Raw genomic sequence first — 17402 nt, 5'->3', positions numbered from 1 at the left:
CAGACTTACTGGTCTGACAGAGACTGGAGAAATCCTGAGAGTATGGCCCCCGGACACCCTTATAGCTCAGTACTGAGGTCACTCCTGAAGTTCACCCTTCAGCCATAGATTAGAGAGGCCCATACAACAAAACAAGACTAAATGCCTACACCAGCCCAGGGGCAAGGACGAGAAGGCAGGAGAGGATAGGAAAGCTGGTAATGGGGAACCTAAGGTCGAGAAGGGGAAGAGTGTTGACGTGTTGTGGGGTTGGCAACCAATGTCACAAAACTATATGTATATTAATTGTTTAATGAGAAGCTAGTTTGCTCTGTAAACCTTCATCTAAAGTACAGTAAAAAAATAATAATAATTTGGACCCCATCTCTCAAGATCAAGGGGCTTGTTCTAGTAATTTTTTCTTCTTGTTAATCCTGCTCCACATTCTCCTCCCCTAGGAATGGTACAAACTGTTATCATGCTCAGCTGCTAGCCAAAAGGTTGGAAGTTTGAGTCAACTCAGAGGTGCCTTAGAAGAAAGTCCTGGCAATCTACTCCTGAAAACTAAGCCATTGAAAACCCTATGGAGCACAGTTCTATTCTGACACACATGGGGTCTCCATGAGTCAGAATCAACTCGACAGCAACTGGTTTTCTGGCTAAGAAGTCTTTCTAGCCTGAAGACCACTGCTGTCCCTCTCCCCTGCAGCCCTAGAGGCTGGAGCACGTAATTTTGGGATTAACAGTATATCTGGTGGTATGGCCTATAAATTCTGTCCCCCCACCAGACTGAAGCTGGCTTCTCAAAAGCAGGAACTATCAGACTGTGGAAAGACCGTTAGGTGGGAGTTAAAAATAAATGTCATGAGGCTGAGTTTTAATTTTACTTGCAACTATTTGCTTGTTCCTTTAAGTTTTTATTATTTGTCTGGGTCAATACTTTTATGTCACAGAAAGTAGATTGTGCATTATTTCCAGTAGTTTTTAGCTATAATAAAGTCTTTGGCTGAAATCTGCTAGTATTTTATGTTCAACGATCAGTTGCCATTGAGCTGATTCCAACTCATGGTAACTCCATGTGTACAGAGTACAACTGCTGGATAGGGTTTTCAAGGCTGTGACCTTTGGGAAACAAATGGCCAGGCCTTTCTTCCGAGGCATCTCTGGGTGGGCTGGAACTGCCAGCCTTTCAGTTAGTAGTTGAAAGCTTAACCATTTGCACCACCCAGGAACTCCAGTATTCTGTTACTCCTTACCAAATCCTGCCTTGTCTCATGACAAGCATGAGATCTAAGATCTCACTTCCAGTAGCCTAAAGCAACTGAATGGAGTCTCTACTCTAAAACTGGATTTTAAAGTAGCTGCTCTGGGGTATAATGAGAAGGCCAGTCAGTCTGCTTCCTGAGATCACAAAATGCAAGTCTTTCATCATCTCTTTAGCAAATGAAACCAGTTGGACACTTAATACATTTATCAAAATATCTGCAAGTCCTTCTCCCAGCACTGTCTGTCTGGGTGTTGTCTTCTATCAACTGAAACAGCAACACAAGACTTTGCTGCAGACTATGGGGTTGTGCCGTCCACTTCTACATCCACTTCTACTGCTACAGGGCTGGGGATTACTTAAATGCCTTGAACATTATATCCATGAATAAAACTTCTTATGGTGCATTTTGTCTAAACCAAATCTGACATTTTCATTGATCTGAAGCATCATGGGGGGAAATGGGTAAAATGATCCTGATAAAACATAAGTCCGTGAGATAATTTTGCTGCTTAAAAAATACTGTGTAGTGACTAGGGGCAGACAGGAGGGAGGGGGAAAGGGGGACTTACCGCTTAGGGTCCATTAAGCTTCTGTTAAGGGTGATGGGAATATTTAGAAGTGGATAATGGTGATGGTTGAATGTGATAAAACTAATGTCACTGAATTGTACGTGTGAAGAATACTGAAAAGGCAAACAATTTGTTACATACATATGTACCACAATAAAAAAAACTGCTGTGTAAAGGTGAGAAAGGTCTGTTTGTACTTAAGCAGCTTCTGTGTCGGCTGCGCCTGCGTTTGTTGGTTGGTGTTCTTTTACATGCCAACACTTTCGCCATCTTTGTTATTCAGTAGTTAAGAGCTGTTTTTGATAAATGTGCTTGTCCCTCTGCTTCCAAGTACCACCCAAAGGTTATGTTGACCTGCCATTGTGCCTGGTACATAGTGGACGCTCAGTAAATATTTAATGAACCAACAGACCTCTCCCGTGTCTCATTTTTCTCATCAATAAACGCAGATAATAATGCCTAGCAGCTACCTAAAGGGATTGTTGGCAGAACCGAAGGAGCCTGCAGGAATCTCTGGGTAAACAATACTAGGCCTTGTTATTTCCCTGATGTTAGGGCTGTTACTCCCCTGGGGAAGCCCACAGAAGATTCCTTCTCCTCTCGGAATCTCCTGGGCTGAGGACAAGGCTCCACCCATAGGGTCCCCTGGACCCCATAGTGGAAAGAGGATGTCCAGACCTTCAGCCCCTCTTCCTCCTCCTTTCTGTTTTCTCCATCAATTAAACAGCTGGGGAAGGGACAGTTGTAGGACTAGCTCTGATGCCAAGTGCACCCAGTCAGATTCAAGCCGACCAACCACTTCAGAGAGACAGGAAGTGGAAAGCGATTGGGACAGTAATGAAAGTTATCCAAACCAGGGACACTGTGTAATTAGTGGCCTTTAATACTGAGAAAGACCATGCAGAGTGACAGGATAGGACCAAACCTTCTAAGGGTGGTGCAGAGCCAGCCACTCACCAGACCCTAAAACCTGATCAGTCACAGTAAATCAATATATTTACATTTAGGTTTGCCCTGGAAACCCAGGGTGGTCTGTCTGGAGCCATCTAGCCTTCCCTCCTCCCTCTCTTCCTACCCTACTTCTCACCTTCCTTCACTCCCTCATTCTTCCCTCCTTTTGTCCTGCTTTTCCTTCTCTGTATTCTACCTCTTTTCCTTCCTTTCTTCTCTCCCCTTCCTTTTTGTCTTCTCCATTTTCCCCTCATTCTCCCTGCCATCTACCCCTTTACCCCTCCAAGCCCATCAGCTGTGTCTCCCCCGCCCAGCCCCTCAGCCCTGCTTTCCTCAGGTCCAGCCTCCAGGCTCAGGGTGGGGAGGCGGGCAGGGGCCTCAGCCCAGGGAGCACTTGTTGGTGTTCTTCCTGTCCCATGATTTCAGGTCAGTGCTGGGGGGCTTGTTGCTGTTTCCCTGGAGGGAGAAGGGCAGAGGGGGATCAGGGTGTAAATGGCTGGCCGTGGAAAGAGGCTATAAGCTGTCTGAAGGGGACCCACCCTCATGGGAAGTCTCAACATTGCTCCCCTCCTCAGTTTTTACCTCCCCACACACAGACGCACGCATGCACACGCGTGCACGTACTTGGCACAGCAGAAGCAACTCACCGATCTCCGGCCTCCGGACTTGAGCAAGATGTCCCGGGCCAGGGTACTGAAGGCCTGACAGGGTGAAAGAGGAGACCAGTCAGCACAGATTGGCGGGAAGAGAACCCTATTCTCCAGTACTCCACCTCTGCTGGGGCCTCACCTCATCCACATTCACGCTGGATTTGGCACTTGTCTCGAAAAACCTGATTCCGTGCTCCCGCGCCAACTGTGGGAAGGTGGTGTGAAGCGGGACAAAGGGCAGCAGCCAATGCCTCTGCAATCTGAGCTCCTCCCGGCCCTTCCAGCCCACCTTTAGATCATCGCCCACCTGGCCCCCACCTTATCGCCCTGCTCCTTCTGCACCTTCCTCTTGGCTTCCATGTCACACTTATTCCCCAGCAAGAGGCGCTCCACCCCCGCCGAGGCATTCTGGGGGCAAAAGAGTAAGGTGAGTAAAAGCTGGGTCCTGCTCATGCTCACACCACCCCCTCTTCCTCCTCCAGGTTCTACCCAGTTCCCTTCGCAAAGCCCATCTCTGTAGGTGGGTTCTCACCTCTTTGATGCTCTTCATCCAGTTCTGAATATTCTCGAAGGATTTCTCATCTGTGATGTCGTACACTAGGATAATGCCCTGGGGGATGGTAGAGTTCACCATGGAGCCTGGGACCATGTTGCCCTGTTTAGGCTTCTCCTTCCACGCCCTCTAAGTGCCCTGCAAGGCCCATCCAGAGATCTAAACACCAGACCATGTGGGGCCCTCTGCAACCCACACTGTGCCCTTCCATTGTTCCCTGCCCCTCTGTAGTCAAACCTACATTCTGCTGCCCCATGCCCTCATCCCTTATCCAGACTCTGTACCATGGCTCCACGGTAATAGGCAGTAGTTATGGTCTTGAATCGCTCTTGGCCAGCCGTGTCCCTGAAGAGGTAGAAGTTTCCAAGGGTTAGAATAAAGAGAAGGGCTCTCCAAAGAGAGAATTCCTCCTAAGAATTTTGCTTTTGCAACAGGTTGGGGCTGAAAGGAATAGAATCAGGAAACAGTAAAAGGGAGAAAGGGACGAAAGACAGTTGGGCTGATGTTGAGACATGGTAGAGGCCCAAGAAACAAGACCTCTCTTGTTTATTCATTGAGAGCTTATCCTGTGCCAAGGGCTGTGTATGTATCATTTTATTTAATCATCCCTCTGACCTTGTGAGACATGTTTTACTGTCTCCATTTTACAAATGAGGAAACAGATTTGGAGAGGCTAAATAACTAATGAAGGCCACAGGGTAGGTAAGTAACAGAACCAGGATTTGAAGCCCGGTGTACTCTTACTTATCCTATCATAATGCTTCCATTAAGCCTTGGGCCACTTCAAGGTTTCCAGCTTCTTTCTGATAGTCAGGTCAACTTTCTATACTTGGTTTTCTGGGCACTCCATAATTTAGGGACAGCACTGGACTTGGAGTTAAGTCAATCCTACTACTTGTCACTTACCTGCTCAGAGCCCATATCTACATTATAGCTCAACAGACATCTGTTGTCAAATTCAGAGAAGGCTCTGGAGCTGGGGGAGGCAAGAGAGTTATAAAAAAGCTGAAAATCATTGGAGAGCAGGAAGAGAACTGGAAGGACAGCTGGATGAAGGTGAAAGATACCAGTGGATTAGGAGACGTGATGGAAGGAGCCACAGGGAAAGGAAAGAAACTCAGCAAAATAGAAGGAAGAGGGTCGTAGGAGGTAAGCAGGAAGTCTGATGAGGAGTCCTAGCGGATTCACTCACCAGACTTGCAGTTTGATCTTCTTCCCCTCTATGTCCACAGTGCGGATCTTGAAGTCAATTCCTGGGGGTGGAGGAGGGTGTTCACTGAAGTTGGGACATGTATGTGTGTGCATATAAAAGCGTGTGGTGGGAGGGACAGGAATGGAGCAGTGACAGTTCCTGAAATTCTGCAGGGGAGACACTTAGGGAGCAATCTTGTTGGAAGTGTGGAACTAGAATTTTCTTGAAGCTATATTTGCATTAGCAAGCATGCTGTTTTGTTTAGATTTTACAGATTTTTCGGGGGAGTTGATGGTGAAAATTCCACAGGGAGACCCAAGGCCCTTAAGCCACTACTGGGGTCCACCCAGCCACCTAACAATCCTCTCAATCCAGTTTCTGTCTCCCCCAAAATATTACTTTCAGGTTCCTCTTCCCTTCTGTTTTCTTAGAACCCTCTCTCTACCCTCTGTACTCTACCCACCGTCCTGGCCCTACGGGTAGAGTGAGGGAAAAGGTAGCTGATGCCAGTCTATGTGAATTAACTCGGGGTCAGGCTGGGAACCAAGAAAGTCTGAGGCTAAACGGGATTCCTCCTGAGACTGAATGAGGAAAGAGTGGCATTTTTCTCCCCGCTTTCTAACCAGAATTGTCTGGAGACTCCCCCTGTCTTATTTCCCAGGCCAGAGGAGATGAAGGATGAGACGGGAGGAGGGAAGACAAAGGTCTTCTTAGTGGAAACTTGGGCACCTCCCCCAAGCCTGTTGGGGCTCCAGGGAGAGGCTGAGTCACCAGGCTGAGTCAGAGACCCCAAGTCCCTTCACTCCCACCTTCCTCATCAGGCTGACCGCATATGCATGATCACAACCTAGGGGACACCCTCGGGCAAGCCCAGCCTCCTGCTCCACCCTCCCCAAGCCGCTATTGAGGGGCAGGTGGCTGGGAAGTGGATGGTAAGATGGGGATGCAATTAACAGTTTGAAACTCAGGGGATAAAGGGATTATAGCAGAATTGGGGGACAGATATGGGGGAAGAGGGGACACAGGAAATGTGGAAAGTGGATGAAAAGAGTTCCAAGTGGGGTAAGAAGAGCCCAGAGGGAAATAGGAAAGTGTTCATATCGATTTGAGGAGACCAAGAAAACGAGGGGCTGGCAGCCAGAGTTCCCTGGAGGCCTCCGAGAGGTTAGAGATCTGGGTACCATCCCAGAGAAGTGGTATGGGGGATGGGTTTGAGACAGGGGTTGAGGGACTGGAGTTTAGGAGCGTCCTTCTAGGGCCACTAGTAATCTGGGAGCTTGAGGCGAGGGCACCGGGGAGTCGGGGGTCTGGGATATGGCCAGTGGGCTCACCGATGGTGGAGATGTAAGTGTTGTTGAAGTTGTCCTCTGCAAAGCGAATGATCAGACAAGTCTTGCCCACCCCCGAGTCTCCGATCAGCAGCAACTTGAAGAGGTGGTCGTAGGCTTTGGCCATGGCGGACACTGGGGGGTGCGGGGAGGGGGGAAGTGCCCGGCACCGGTAGGCGGGATTGGAAGCTTGGCAGACAGAAGGGCCCGAGAGCCCAGGCCAGGAAGTTTTCCTCCCTCTCTGCCCAAGCTCCGGGAAAGAGAGAGGCGGCACTCTCCGGGCCCCACCTCCTGCCCGCCCACCCCTTTGGGCTGCCGAGGAGGCCAGCCCAGCCTCCGGGTTTTCTTTCCCAACTTAAACCGCCCTGTCTCCCTTGCAATTTCCTTCAGCCTTTTGCTAACCACCGCTCCCCTCTTTCGACCTCACTCTTCCATTCTGAAGCCAGGGAGGCTGAGGCGCAGGAAAGTAGAGGTTTAACCAAGGCAATGGAAGGAGGAAGCTTAGCGGGATAAGATGAAGGAACTCAATGGGGTAAGAGGGCGAAGGAAGCGATGGCACTGGGAATTGACAAAAGCTGGGGTTAATTTTTGGAGGAGCTGCTCGAGGAAGACAGAAGCCTTCTGGGGCTGAGCGGAGGGCAGTTCTAGAATTCTGGTGTTGGCGTTCCAAGGCCCCGATTCTATGAATCCCAACTCCCTTTGAAAGCAGAGGGATGCATGGGAGTAGGAGGTTATTTGTTGAGTCAGTCTACCCCCTGCTGGAACAGAGTGAAAATTAAAAGGAAGTATACTACAGAGTCGGAATCGACTCAATGGCAACTGGTTCGGTTTTTTTGTTTATAATACAGATTTCCCTCCTCCCCACCCAAAAGAAGACACAGCCCGAACACAAATACACACCTTGACACATTCTGGGGCTTCATTTGGAACAGTTTTCCTTCTGGGCCAGACCCTTTGTGTGATTTCTCTGAACAGCCAGCTCAGGAAGACAAAGATTGGGACTAGACAGGTTTGGTCTCATGGACCCTCTAACACAGCCCTGTCATGAGGCAGCACGCCTAACGCCCCACTTAACTGGGCTGTGAATGTGTAGCCTTGGCTACCTACCAGGAGGCTGAAGTATGGAGAGCATGGCTCTCAAGAAACAGGTTTATCTTTTTTCAAAAAAAAAATCATTTCTATTGGCTTTATTCTTTTTTATTTTTATTGTGCTTTAGGTGAAAGTTTACAGCTCAAGTCAATCTCTCATACAAAAAATGTACACACACATTGTTCTATAACACTAGTTGCAATCCCTACAATGTGGCAGCACACTCCCCATTTCCACCCCGGGTTTCTTGTGTCCACTCAACCAGTTCCAGTCCCTTCCTGACTTCTCATCCAGCCTCCAGGCAGGAGCCACCCATTTGGTCTCCTGTATCTGATTGAACTAAGAAGCACATTCTTCACGAGTTTTATTTTTTATTTTATACTCCAGTCTCATCTTTGTCTGAAGAGTGGGCTTCGGGAATGGTTTCAGTTCTAGGTTAATAGAGTGTCCGGGGGCCGTAGTTTCGGGGGTTCCTCCAGTCTGTCAGACCGTTAAGTCTGGTCTTTTTACTAGATTTGAGTTCTGCTGCGCACACTTTTCTCCCACTCCGTCAGGGACTCTCTGTTGTGTTCCCTGTCAGGGCAGTCATAGGTGGTAGCCGGCCACCATCTAGTTCTTCTGGTATCAGGCAGATGGAGTCTCTGGTTTTTGTGGCCCTTTTGTCTCTTGCGCTAATGCTTTCCTTTTGTCTTTGGTGTTCTTCATTCACCTTCATTCCAAGTGGGTTGGGACCAATTGATGCATCATGGCTGCTCGCAAGCCTTTAAGACCCCAGACGCTACACACCAAAGTGGGATGCAGAACGTTTAGTCTTCATGAACCTTGTTATGCCAACTGACCTAGATGTCCTCTGAAACTATGGTCCCCAGGCCTCAGCCCCAGCTACTCTATCCCTCAAGGTGTTTGTGTTCAGGATATTTCTTAGCTTTTGCTTTGGGAAACAAGTTTGTCTTTACCTTTGGAAAAAATTACTCACAATATCTGCTTTTCTAATAATGGGTCAGTAGAATTATCCTTGTATAAAAATAATGTACTGATTGTGAGGAGAAGGTATCTTTTGTCACTTCAGTTATCTCGTGTCCCTATTAGTCCCTTCTCAAACACAACTCTTTTGTTCATTTGCTCGTGTTCCATTATGTCTTCAAGACCATCTCTCACTCATTTTTTTAATTACTCTTCAATTCGTTCTGGTAAAAATCCATCAGTTCTTTTTGTTTGTATCTTATTTTGCTTGGATCTAGAGTTTTCATCCTCAGTGATGTAATATTCCTGCTAACCTCCCCAAACTGTGCTTATGCGGGTTTGAACCTGTTTTCACTGGAACTTCCTCTCATAGTACCTTCCCCTTAGCGCTCAGAGCTTTGGTCTGTCTTTTTCCCCCCTCAGATATGCCAGACTCATTGTGGCCTTGGGATCTCAGCCTGGAATGCTCTTTCACCCAGATTATTGTGTGGCTGGCTCCTTGTCTTTCAGATTTCAGCCTAAAAGTCACTTCTTCAGAGGTTTTTCTGGCCCACCAGTAGTGTACTGGAGCCAGCTCTTAATTGGTTCATGAGAACAGACTGTACACATATCTTCCCAACTGTGTTTAATGAGGTCATGTTGGTAGTTTGAAATTGGCTGTGGTGGGAGTATTTACACCATGGAAAGCAGCAAACACTGCAAGTCAGGGCTTTCCTCGAGAGAGCCAGTTGTTAAACATTTACCAGCACACGCTCTGACTAGAATTCACTTGCCTTCCCCCATCCTTTTCCTTTGGAATTAACCAGGCCTCCAGATGTCACCTGAGTAATATTCAATCCTCCTTTATGACAAATGGACATTCTAAACCTTTGGTGACTACTATAGAAGATGATGCTTCAGTTTTCATCTTTCCTCTCTTCTCACTCCCTGCCAAGGGAATCTGTAGTGCCAAGATTAGAAGTCTTAGAAGGCAGCGCTGGTGAGAAAGTGGGGGAGGGGAGGAAGAACGTGGGATGGTAAATTGGCACAACCCTTTTTGGAAGACTAGAAGATAATTTGGTAGTACTTCTCAATGTACATACTCTCTGATCCAATAATTCCACTTTTAGGAATTTACCTATAGTCACAAATAAAGAGTATATATATATATATATATACATATATATGTATATATAACCTACTGCCGTCTTGTCAATTCTGACTCATAGCAACCCTATAGGAAAGAGCAGAACTGCCCCATAGGGTTTCCAAGGAGCATCTGGTGGATTTGAACTGCTGACCTTTTGGTTAGCAGCCAAGCTCTTAACCTCTTAACCACTGGGCCACCAGGGCTCCAGGTGTATATAAATATACATATATACACATATATATAGTATATATTTGTACTTATTTATTTACATATATATATTGACTCGAAGGCAACAGGTTTTTTATATATAGCTCCTCACGCTATCTATCTATATAAGACGTACATAGCTGCATAGATACATATTTTATCAAACTTGGACAATTTATCTAACATCTCTGGGCATCGATTTCCTAATCCGTCAAATGTGGATAATAAGACTATCAACCTCATAGTTATTGTGAAGGTCAGTTAACATATGCAAAGCGGTTATATCAATACATACAGTAAGTAACTACATGAGTGAATTATTCAGATGGAAAGAATCGGAAGGAGATCTTTTAGCAACGCTTAACTCTAGGAATAGGGTGGAGTCGGGGAGATACACGGAAGACTTATTTTTTATATTTACATTTCCGAATTGTTAAAAATGGATAAAGCAATTGAAAAAAAGTAAAGAAATTCAAGAAGCTCCGGACAGAACTCATCTCGCTGGTGTTTTCGCCGCAGTTCCTCTTAGGCTCCGACTGTCAAGGTGCGACACGAAATTTAAAAAGTGTCAGTTTATTCCTTGATAGCGGAGATCATACACTGCTGATCTCAAGATAGAAATCAAACCCTCTCAACATAGCGACAGATGCGTGTCATGACTCTGAATTCAGGGACCTTCCTAAGATGGCCGCCTCCTTCTCGCCCCACCACTGACAGACTCAGAGAGGACGACCTTCACAATATGGCGATATAAGATGTAAGCGTCACTTCCTGCAGGATGCCGGATATAAGGAGCAGGATTTCCGCTTTCGCTCCTTTCCGGCGGTGACGATCTCCCCATGCCGATATGCCTGTGAGTTCCTTGGTCCAGTATTCGGCGGAGATCTCGCTCTTCTGTCCCCACGCTCCCCTCACGCTGCTTTCGGAACGCAGAGGGTGCAGAGTTACCGTCCGCACTTCTTAGGACGTTACCTACGGGGACCGCAGAAGCCCACTGGGCCACCTGCATAGACAGGAGCGGTCAAACAAAAGATGGCGGCCCAGCTGCGCAAACATCAGGGGGGGCGAGGGGCGAGCTCTCCCCGGTGTGTGGCAGTGGGGACTGTTTCCGATCATCCCATTTTCGCCGTTGGTTTCTAAATCTTTGCATTTGTGCCCTTGTTAGCTCGCAAAGGATCTCCTTCATCCCTCTCCAGAAGAGGAGAAGAGGAAACACAAGAAGAAGCGCCTGGTGCAGAGCCCTAATTCCTACTTCATGGATGTGAAATGCCCAGGTGAGGAGATAACCTTGCAGAAGTGGGGAAAGGACTGGACCTCAGCCATTGGAAACAGTTGTAGTGTGAGCTTGCCTTTTCCTTGAAGCAGTTTAGCCATTTTAGTTTCTTAGCCTGTGAAATGGAGATAATACTGCTCTTGATTTTCTTGAATGAATGATAGTAGTAACTGTTGCAGTTTAGGGGAGCCTCGTTTGTTCCAGAGTGATGTCTTTGCTTTGGGAAACGCCGTTAAGAGGATGAGTTGGGTTGGGTTTCCGCGTTGGTTTATGTACCTGTACCTGGAGGCAAGGGAGTGGATGTATTGACTGAACCATAACTGACACTCCCCAACCCCCGTGGAGGATTCTCTATTTTTTGATCTTTGAATAATTGTTGGTTCTGATCCTCTACCCTTCCAGGCTCTAGGATGGACAACAAATCCGTAGGCGGGGTCAGGTAGTCCAGATTGCTTCTGTCATGGCTTTAGTGCATCCTTAGAGCCAGGTAATCAAAGGCTTAGAATAGGATAGTAAATGTGGAGCTTGCCTAATAAGCTGCTTATCTCAACGGCTAATTAACGGAAGCGTATCTTTACGTGAAGAAAGGTGTGGGGATAATATTGGAGAAAATATCTGTAAAATTTTTTCTTTTGATTTTTTTTTTTAGGATGCTACAAAATCACCACGGTATTTAGCCATGCACAAACAGTAGTTTTGTGTGTTGGCTGCTCCACTGTCCTCTGCCAGCCTACAGGAGGAAAAGCAAGGCTCACAGAAGGTAAAGGGTTTGACTAATTAATGTGGTGGTGGTGAGCTTTGAATCTTACAGATAGGGAGAGGGACCATTATAGTGTAAATTCTCAAACTGTCTCATAAAGAGGGTTGGATTTGATAGTTTTTTCTTCCCTCCCAAAAATAGGTCTTACCAGAAATCTCATGTATTTATCTGAAAGCATTACTGTCTAGAACTGAGCTGGATGGGTGATAGAAGGGCCTTCGTGTGAGAGTCCTTAAATGACTGCGTAGTAGCTGAAGGAAGTGAGAAAAAAAGTGTAGCTTTCCTGTGGATGTTCCATCACAGGGAAGGCGGCTTTTTTGTGGGGTAGACGGGGTTGGTAGGCTGATGTTGGTTAACCTCTGAATCTTTCTCCTCCAGGATGCTCTTTCAGGCGGAAGCAGCACTAAAAGCACCCTGAAGCAAGATGAGTGGGAAACCATCCCAATAAACACATTTTGGATACATCCTGTGTGTATTGTCTTGTTTTACTGCTTCAGGTATTCAGGGGCAACCAGAAGAGGGGGATACTAGAGTCATTTGGGGCAAGTAAGTGGCCAAGTACTTGAAAGTCCATTTTGGCATTTTTATCTACCTGTATTTCATTGGGCAAATCCGTCAAGCTTGATAAGCTACTACACTGGGACACTACTGTAAAACCTGTGAAAGGCGGAAACCTGTCAGAAGCAAAACGCAAATGTTTTCCATTAAAATGAGTGATAGAAAAGTAGCAAGACTGCACCCTGTCAAAGGCAGAAAACTTGCGAGACCCAGAAAATGGCAGTCCTGTTAAGTTTCGGCTTTCAGTGTGTGTACTATACTGTATACTGACCTGGGACACTATATAAACGAGGTTTGTACTTTCACTGTTGTTTTCCTAGAATTAAGAACTGACGGTTGATCTTACAAATAAACAGCCCAGCACACCACTTTTCATAAACAGCTTACAGTCTTGTCTTTACAGTTCTCAGAAGCCTTTTTTGAAGGCCTGTGGTGTCGCGGTTGCTGCTGGTTTCTCGTCTAGGGCTAGGAACCTCGTTCTGCTGCAGTTAGGAGACTGGTCCAGCGGTCCAGTCAGTGTCTTACACTCCATAACCAGTGCTGCAGCCGGCTCTGGCCCACCGGGGGTTGTGGACTCACGAAGGGAGGGGAAGAACGTGTAGAGCTGTAAGAACCTGGAAATAAACGGGGAAGGGGAGATGATGAAGGCTCTAGTGAATGAAACGTGTGAGCTTTTCAACGACATGGACATCGGTTCTTTACCTGGCTGTGATGCTCCTAGAGTTGGTACATACACCACCGGGACTGTCTGAATCTGGTTTAGGAAGGCATTGTATGCTGGAACAAGGACAACGGAGATGTCACCAAAAAAGGCATGTCTTGGTTTCAGCTGTAGGGGAGGAGGAAGGCCTTATGGGGCAAAGTTAGAGGGAGTGTGGGGGTCTCTGGGGCAAGAACTGTAAAGAGAAATGAGACTTGGGTTCTAATTCTCATGGGTGAAATGAGAATTTCAGTAGCTTGTATGTAGAAACTTGTGCAAGTCATTTTAAATATTACTATAGAAATAGGGATGCTTCACATTTAATGGTAATACCTATTAGAGTAAATTTTCCTTTTATTTAACGCAACGATTTTAGAGGTATTTCAACTTCTGATTGAGAGATGGGGAAAGATGCGGGTCTGGATAACAACCGTGATGGTGTGTTGTGATACTCGAGTCACCTCTTGCTATGAATTTGAGCAGAACTAGCCACTGTCATGAAGGTTTAGCAGTGGTTCCCCGTCAACCTTACTGCTCCCTGGCAGTAGTTACATCTACTGGGTGACTCGGACTGGGGAACTGGGACTGCTTGTGGCAACTGAGATATGGTAAAGAGGTAATTTTTGTCCTCATTTAGTTCGTGAAATAAAATGAAGGCAGTTTCCAAGTGAAAGTCCATGGTGCTGAATATAAGGGTTCCTTACCCAGAAAGATGAAAGCCGTTGATGCTAACACTGCAAAGAGCGTAAAGAAGAGGATCTGGTAAGAACCGATAATCTGCTGGAGGACACCTGAATGTTCGCAGTGATCTATACATTGGCCAGAACAAAACAAGATAACAGTTATCAATACATCCAGGCTGCATTGAAGAACGCCTTGTCTTAAGAGTATCTAGTGGAAGCACTCAAAACTTAGCCGTCTTATGCAATTGTTTTGTTTCATACAAAAGTGGCATTCCAGTGTGAACTACACTTAGCTCCTCTAAAAGAAAATTCAATTCTTGACCTTGTGGTTTCTTAAATCCTCTGCCACCTTGAAATGCCTGTTTCCTGTGCACTTTAACCCCCAAGTGACACGTTTCCCTTCATCAAACTTGTGACAAACTACGGATGAAACATCCCTCTAATCTTTGGATCACTGATGACCTTAAGTCCAGGGCCCTTTTTACTCAGGATGTTTACTTCTAGGAAAGGTCCCTGGGTGGTGCAAACGGGTTGCATTTCTAACCTGAAGGTTGGTGGTTCAAGCCCACTCGGCCATGCTGTGGAAGAGAGGCCTGGCAATCTGCTTCTGTAAACTTAGAGCCAAGAAAACCCTGTGGAGTGGTTCTACTTGGTAACACATGGAGCCACCATGAGCTGGAATCGATTTAACGAGTTTGGTTATTTCTAGGGAGCTTTCTGATTTGTATCTAACTGGTCTTCAATAAAGCTTTAAACTTGTTTTTTCGGAAGCACACTTGGCACCTGCATTTGGTTATTTGAAACTCTTCATCCGTGCCTAGATATGTACTCCTCCCACTCATGTTTCTTGCATAACCCCTACCTTCCAGGCCTATATAAGTTGATCCTCACTTCTAAAACCAAACCAAGTCCATTGCCATCGAGTTGATTCCAACTGAGAGAGACCCTATAGGACAGGGTAGAACTGCCCCATAGGGTTTCCAAGGAGTGCATGTTGGATTCAAACTGCCGACCTTTTGGCTAGCAGCCATAGCTTGTAACCACTGCGCCACCAGGGTTTCCTCCTCACTCCTAGTTCCTGTTTAATATCTTTGGGCCCTCTGCCTCCAAACTCAGTTTACCCCCCACTGTAATCTTTCTCATGCTTAACACAGTTTGCAAAATGTGTCACTCTGAAGATGATTTGTAGTTCAGGTATGTACACTAAGACAAAATACACTAATTCCTGATCAGGTCCTGCTGTTTAAAGCTTTTGGCTTTCCAATGCCTATCGGATGAAATAAAATTGTCCAAATAAAATTTAGAAGGCATATTAACTTTTCCAGCATTATCTTCTGTTCTGGCTACAGGGAACCAATCCCTATCTCTCCAAGCTATTTAAAAGCAGAGGCCCTATTTTAAGTCTCTGGCATGTACGAATAGGCATTTACAGTTTTGTGTGAGTGAGCTGAAGGTTGGGGTGGATATTTACATCCCTAATAATGTTAGAAACACTTCTCACCACTCTCCCCACCCCCTCTCCGCACCACCTCGTTCCCCAAGCACTACTGTCTCAGAAGAAAATTTTTAAATACATAAAAAATACGTAGGAATACAAAATGAAACCAATTATATCAAAGTACAGTTAACCAAAATATAAAAAACCTGATTTGTGATGGTTAAATTGAAGTAGTTACCAAAATATTAAAAAATATTAAATACAGTAAGTATGATGCTTCTTATTAAATAAGATCTAGCAGCAAGTCTGATAACTACTATTGAAGTACAGGCAGCTCCCGCGTTACAAACGAGTTTGTTGCGAAAATAAGTGGAATTTGTACGTAAATCGGAACAGTTAGGTATGGTTCGTATCTAACATCAGTCAAATGTTTGTCTCAGTAGACAGTATACCTTTCTATGCATAAAAACCACTTCCAGATGCACTAAAACATCTTTAACATAATAATACAGTAATAATAATCTTTTGATGTGCATTATTACAAACCATTGTTGTATCTTGAATTTTTTATATAATAGGCTTATAGGGGTTGGTGCGTAACTATGGGTTGCAGGTAAGTCAGACGCTCATAACCTGGGGACTACCTGTAGTGAGATGTGGCAATATCTGGTTTCTATTGGTGACAAAGTTACACATAGCAATGAATAAGACTGTGGTCTGTTGCCTGCCTAATCTAGGGAAATGCTCACTTTCAGTTAGAGGCTAATTGAAAATAAAAAGGGAAAAACATCTACGTCCCAGAGATGTGAGAATTAAAATGCATATAATGTGGCTAGGATATTGACCAGTACATAGTAGATGCTCACAAAAACAAAACCAAAAAGCCTGCCTCCTATTAGATATACTACATTTCAACCACATTCACTCCCAATAATCAATAAAAGTACTGTTTCCCTTGAGTGGTGAGGAAGGGAAATAACAGATACGATATAGGAGGTGGTTCTCTCACATTTATAACACCACTTTTCATATTTGTGTGCCCAGTCCACCCACACTTAGCGTCCTTTTTAAACTGTAACGCCTGGAGTCAGGATTTTGGAAGCTACATGTTGGTCTTAAGGTTCTCAACACTTGTCCATTGCCTGATGCAAAAAGATCTCTGCTGAAGGCCTTTGAAGAAAACAAAACATTTATCAAGAGGTTTTAAAAAATGGTAAATTGTACATTTACAAAGATCACAAACTCATGCCAAACTAGCCTAACCTTAAATATATAACTTATCTAGCTAGTGAGAACAAAGCTACCTGAAGGCTGTATTTTGGAAAGGTTTGGAAAATCCATGCCGCAGCTAGTTTGAATAATCTTGGTTAAGTGGCTGAGCGCATTCCGTTAACTACACTGTGAATAATACATTGTTTTCTTTCCCCTTTAGATTAAATATCGTCCCCCATGCTCACCTGCACCAGACTTAACCTTCACAGCTCTCACCAGCACAGCCTCACTCTGATTGGTGAGCATACAGGAAATGTTGATGAAAACAGGCGATGCCATCTGCTGGAGGGAGGTGAAGTTGACCACTCTTACTAGGTAGACGGCCAGGCCAGGCGTGAGGGAAGAGAGCCTATGGCTAGAGACCACTAGAACTGGGGAACTGGGGAAGACCTTGGAGAAAAGAGAAAATGGCACTTGTTTAAAGGAAGAAAAATGTATCAAATATGTCCAGTCTTAATTCACTTCAAAAATGGTCAAGAGACCTGGATTTCTAACTCTAGCCAGTTGTCTGACACTAAGTCATTTACTATCTCACTCCCTTAGATGTGTTGAAGGATAAGGGAAGAACGTGAGCTGCAAGAATAAAAGAGGCTTCCCATAGACACAACCAAACTCCCTGAGGGACTGAACTGCTGGGCAGAGGGCTCTGGGGACCATGGTCTCAGGGAACATCTAGCTCAATTGGCATGACACAGCTTGTAAAGACAATGCTCTACATTCTACCTAGGTGAGTAGTGTCTGGGGTCTTAAAAGCCTGTGAGCGGCCATCTAAGATACTCCACTGGTCTCATGCCTTCGGGAGCAAGGGAGAATGAAGAGAACAGGATACAAGGAAAAGAT

General features: G+C 45.5%; 3 protein-coding genes across 3 annotated transcripts in view; 1 reads left to right on the top strand and 2 right to left on the bottom strand.

The window, feature by feature from the left end:
• Positions 1 to 2430: 2430 nt before the first annotated feature.
• Positions 2431 to 6746, bottom strand: RAB13 (RAB13, member RAS oncogene family). Its single transcript, XM_004388583.2, has 8 exons — positions 6493 to 6746; positions 5162 to 5222; positions 4254 to 4314; positions 3949 to 4026; positions 3735 to 3824; positions 3556 to 3621; positions 3414 to 3467; positions 2431 to 3222 (listed from the first exon to the last, which is right to left on the bottom strand). The coding sequence occupies exons 1-8, from the start codon at positions 6614 to 6616 to the stop codon at positions 3145 to 3147; spliced, it is 612 nt and encodes a 203-aa protein (XP_004388640.1). The 5' UTR covers positions 6617 to 6746; the 3' UTR covers positions 2431 to 3144.
• A 3875-nt stretch (positions 6747 to 10621) lies between these two features.
• Positions 10622 to 12376, top strand: RPS27 (ribosomal protein S27). Its single transcript, XM_004388582.2, has 4 exons — positions 10622 to 10731; positions 11044 to 11152; positions 11801 to 11911; positions 12290 to 12376. The coding sequence occupies exons 1-4, from the start codon at positions 10726 to 10728 to the stop codon at positions 12316 to 12318; spliced, it is 255 nt and encodes an 84-aa protein (XP_004388639.1). The 5' UTR covers positions 10622 to 10725; the 3' UTR covers positions 12319 to 12376.
• A 475-nt stretch (positions 12377 to 12851) lies between these two features.
• The window catches only part of NUP210L (nucleoporin 210 like), a 115969-nt gene continuing 111418 nt past the window's right edge, over positions 12852 to 17402 (bottom strand). Inside the window, exons 37-40 of the mRNA XM_004388580.2 lie at positions 16748 to 16952; positions 13874 to 13978; positions 13172 to 13246; positions 12852 to 13083 (exon numbers count right to left, since the gene is read on the bottom strand). Coding sequence (XP_004388637.1) covers positions 12983 to 13083; positions 13172 to 13246; positions 13874 to 13978; positions 16748 to 16952 — 486 coding nt within the window. The 3' untranslated portion in view covers positions 12852 to 12982. The remainder of the gene's footprint in view (positions 13084 to 13171; positions 13247 to 13873; positions 13979 to 16747; positions 16953 to 17402) is intronic.

Source organism: Trichechus manatus, unplaced genomic scaffold (assembly GCF_000243295.1).
Source record: "Trichechus manatus latirostris isolate Lorelei unplaced genomic scaffold, TriManLat1.0 scaffold00213, whole genome shotgun sequence".
In the NCBI taxonomy this organism is placed as follows: Eukaryota; Metazoa; Chordata; class Mammalia; order Sirenia; family Trichechidae; genus Trichechus; species Trichechus manatus.
Note: the sequence above shows the minus strand (reverse complement) of the source record. Positions and strands in the feature narration are given on the sequence as shown.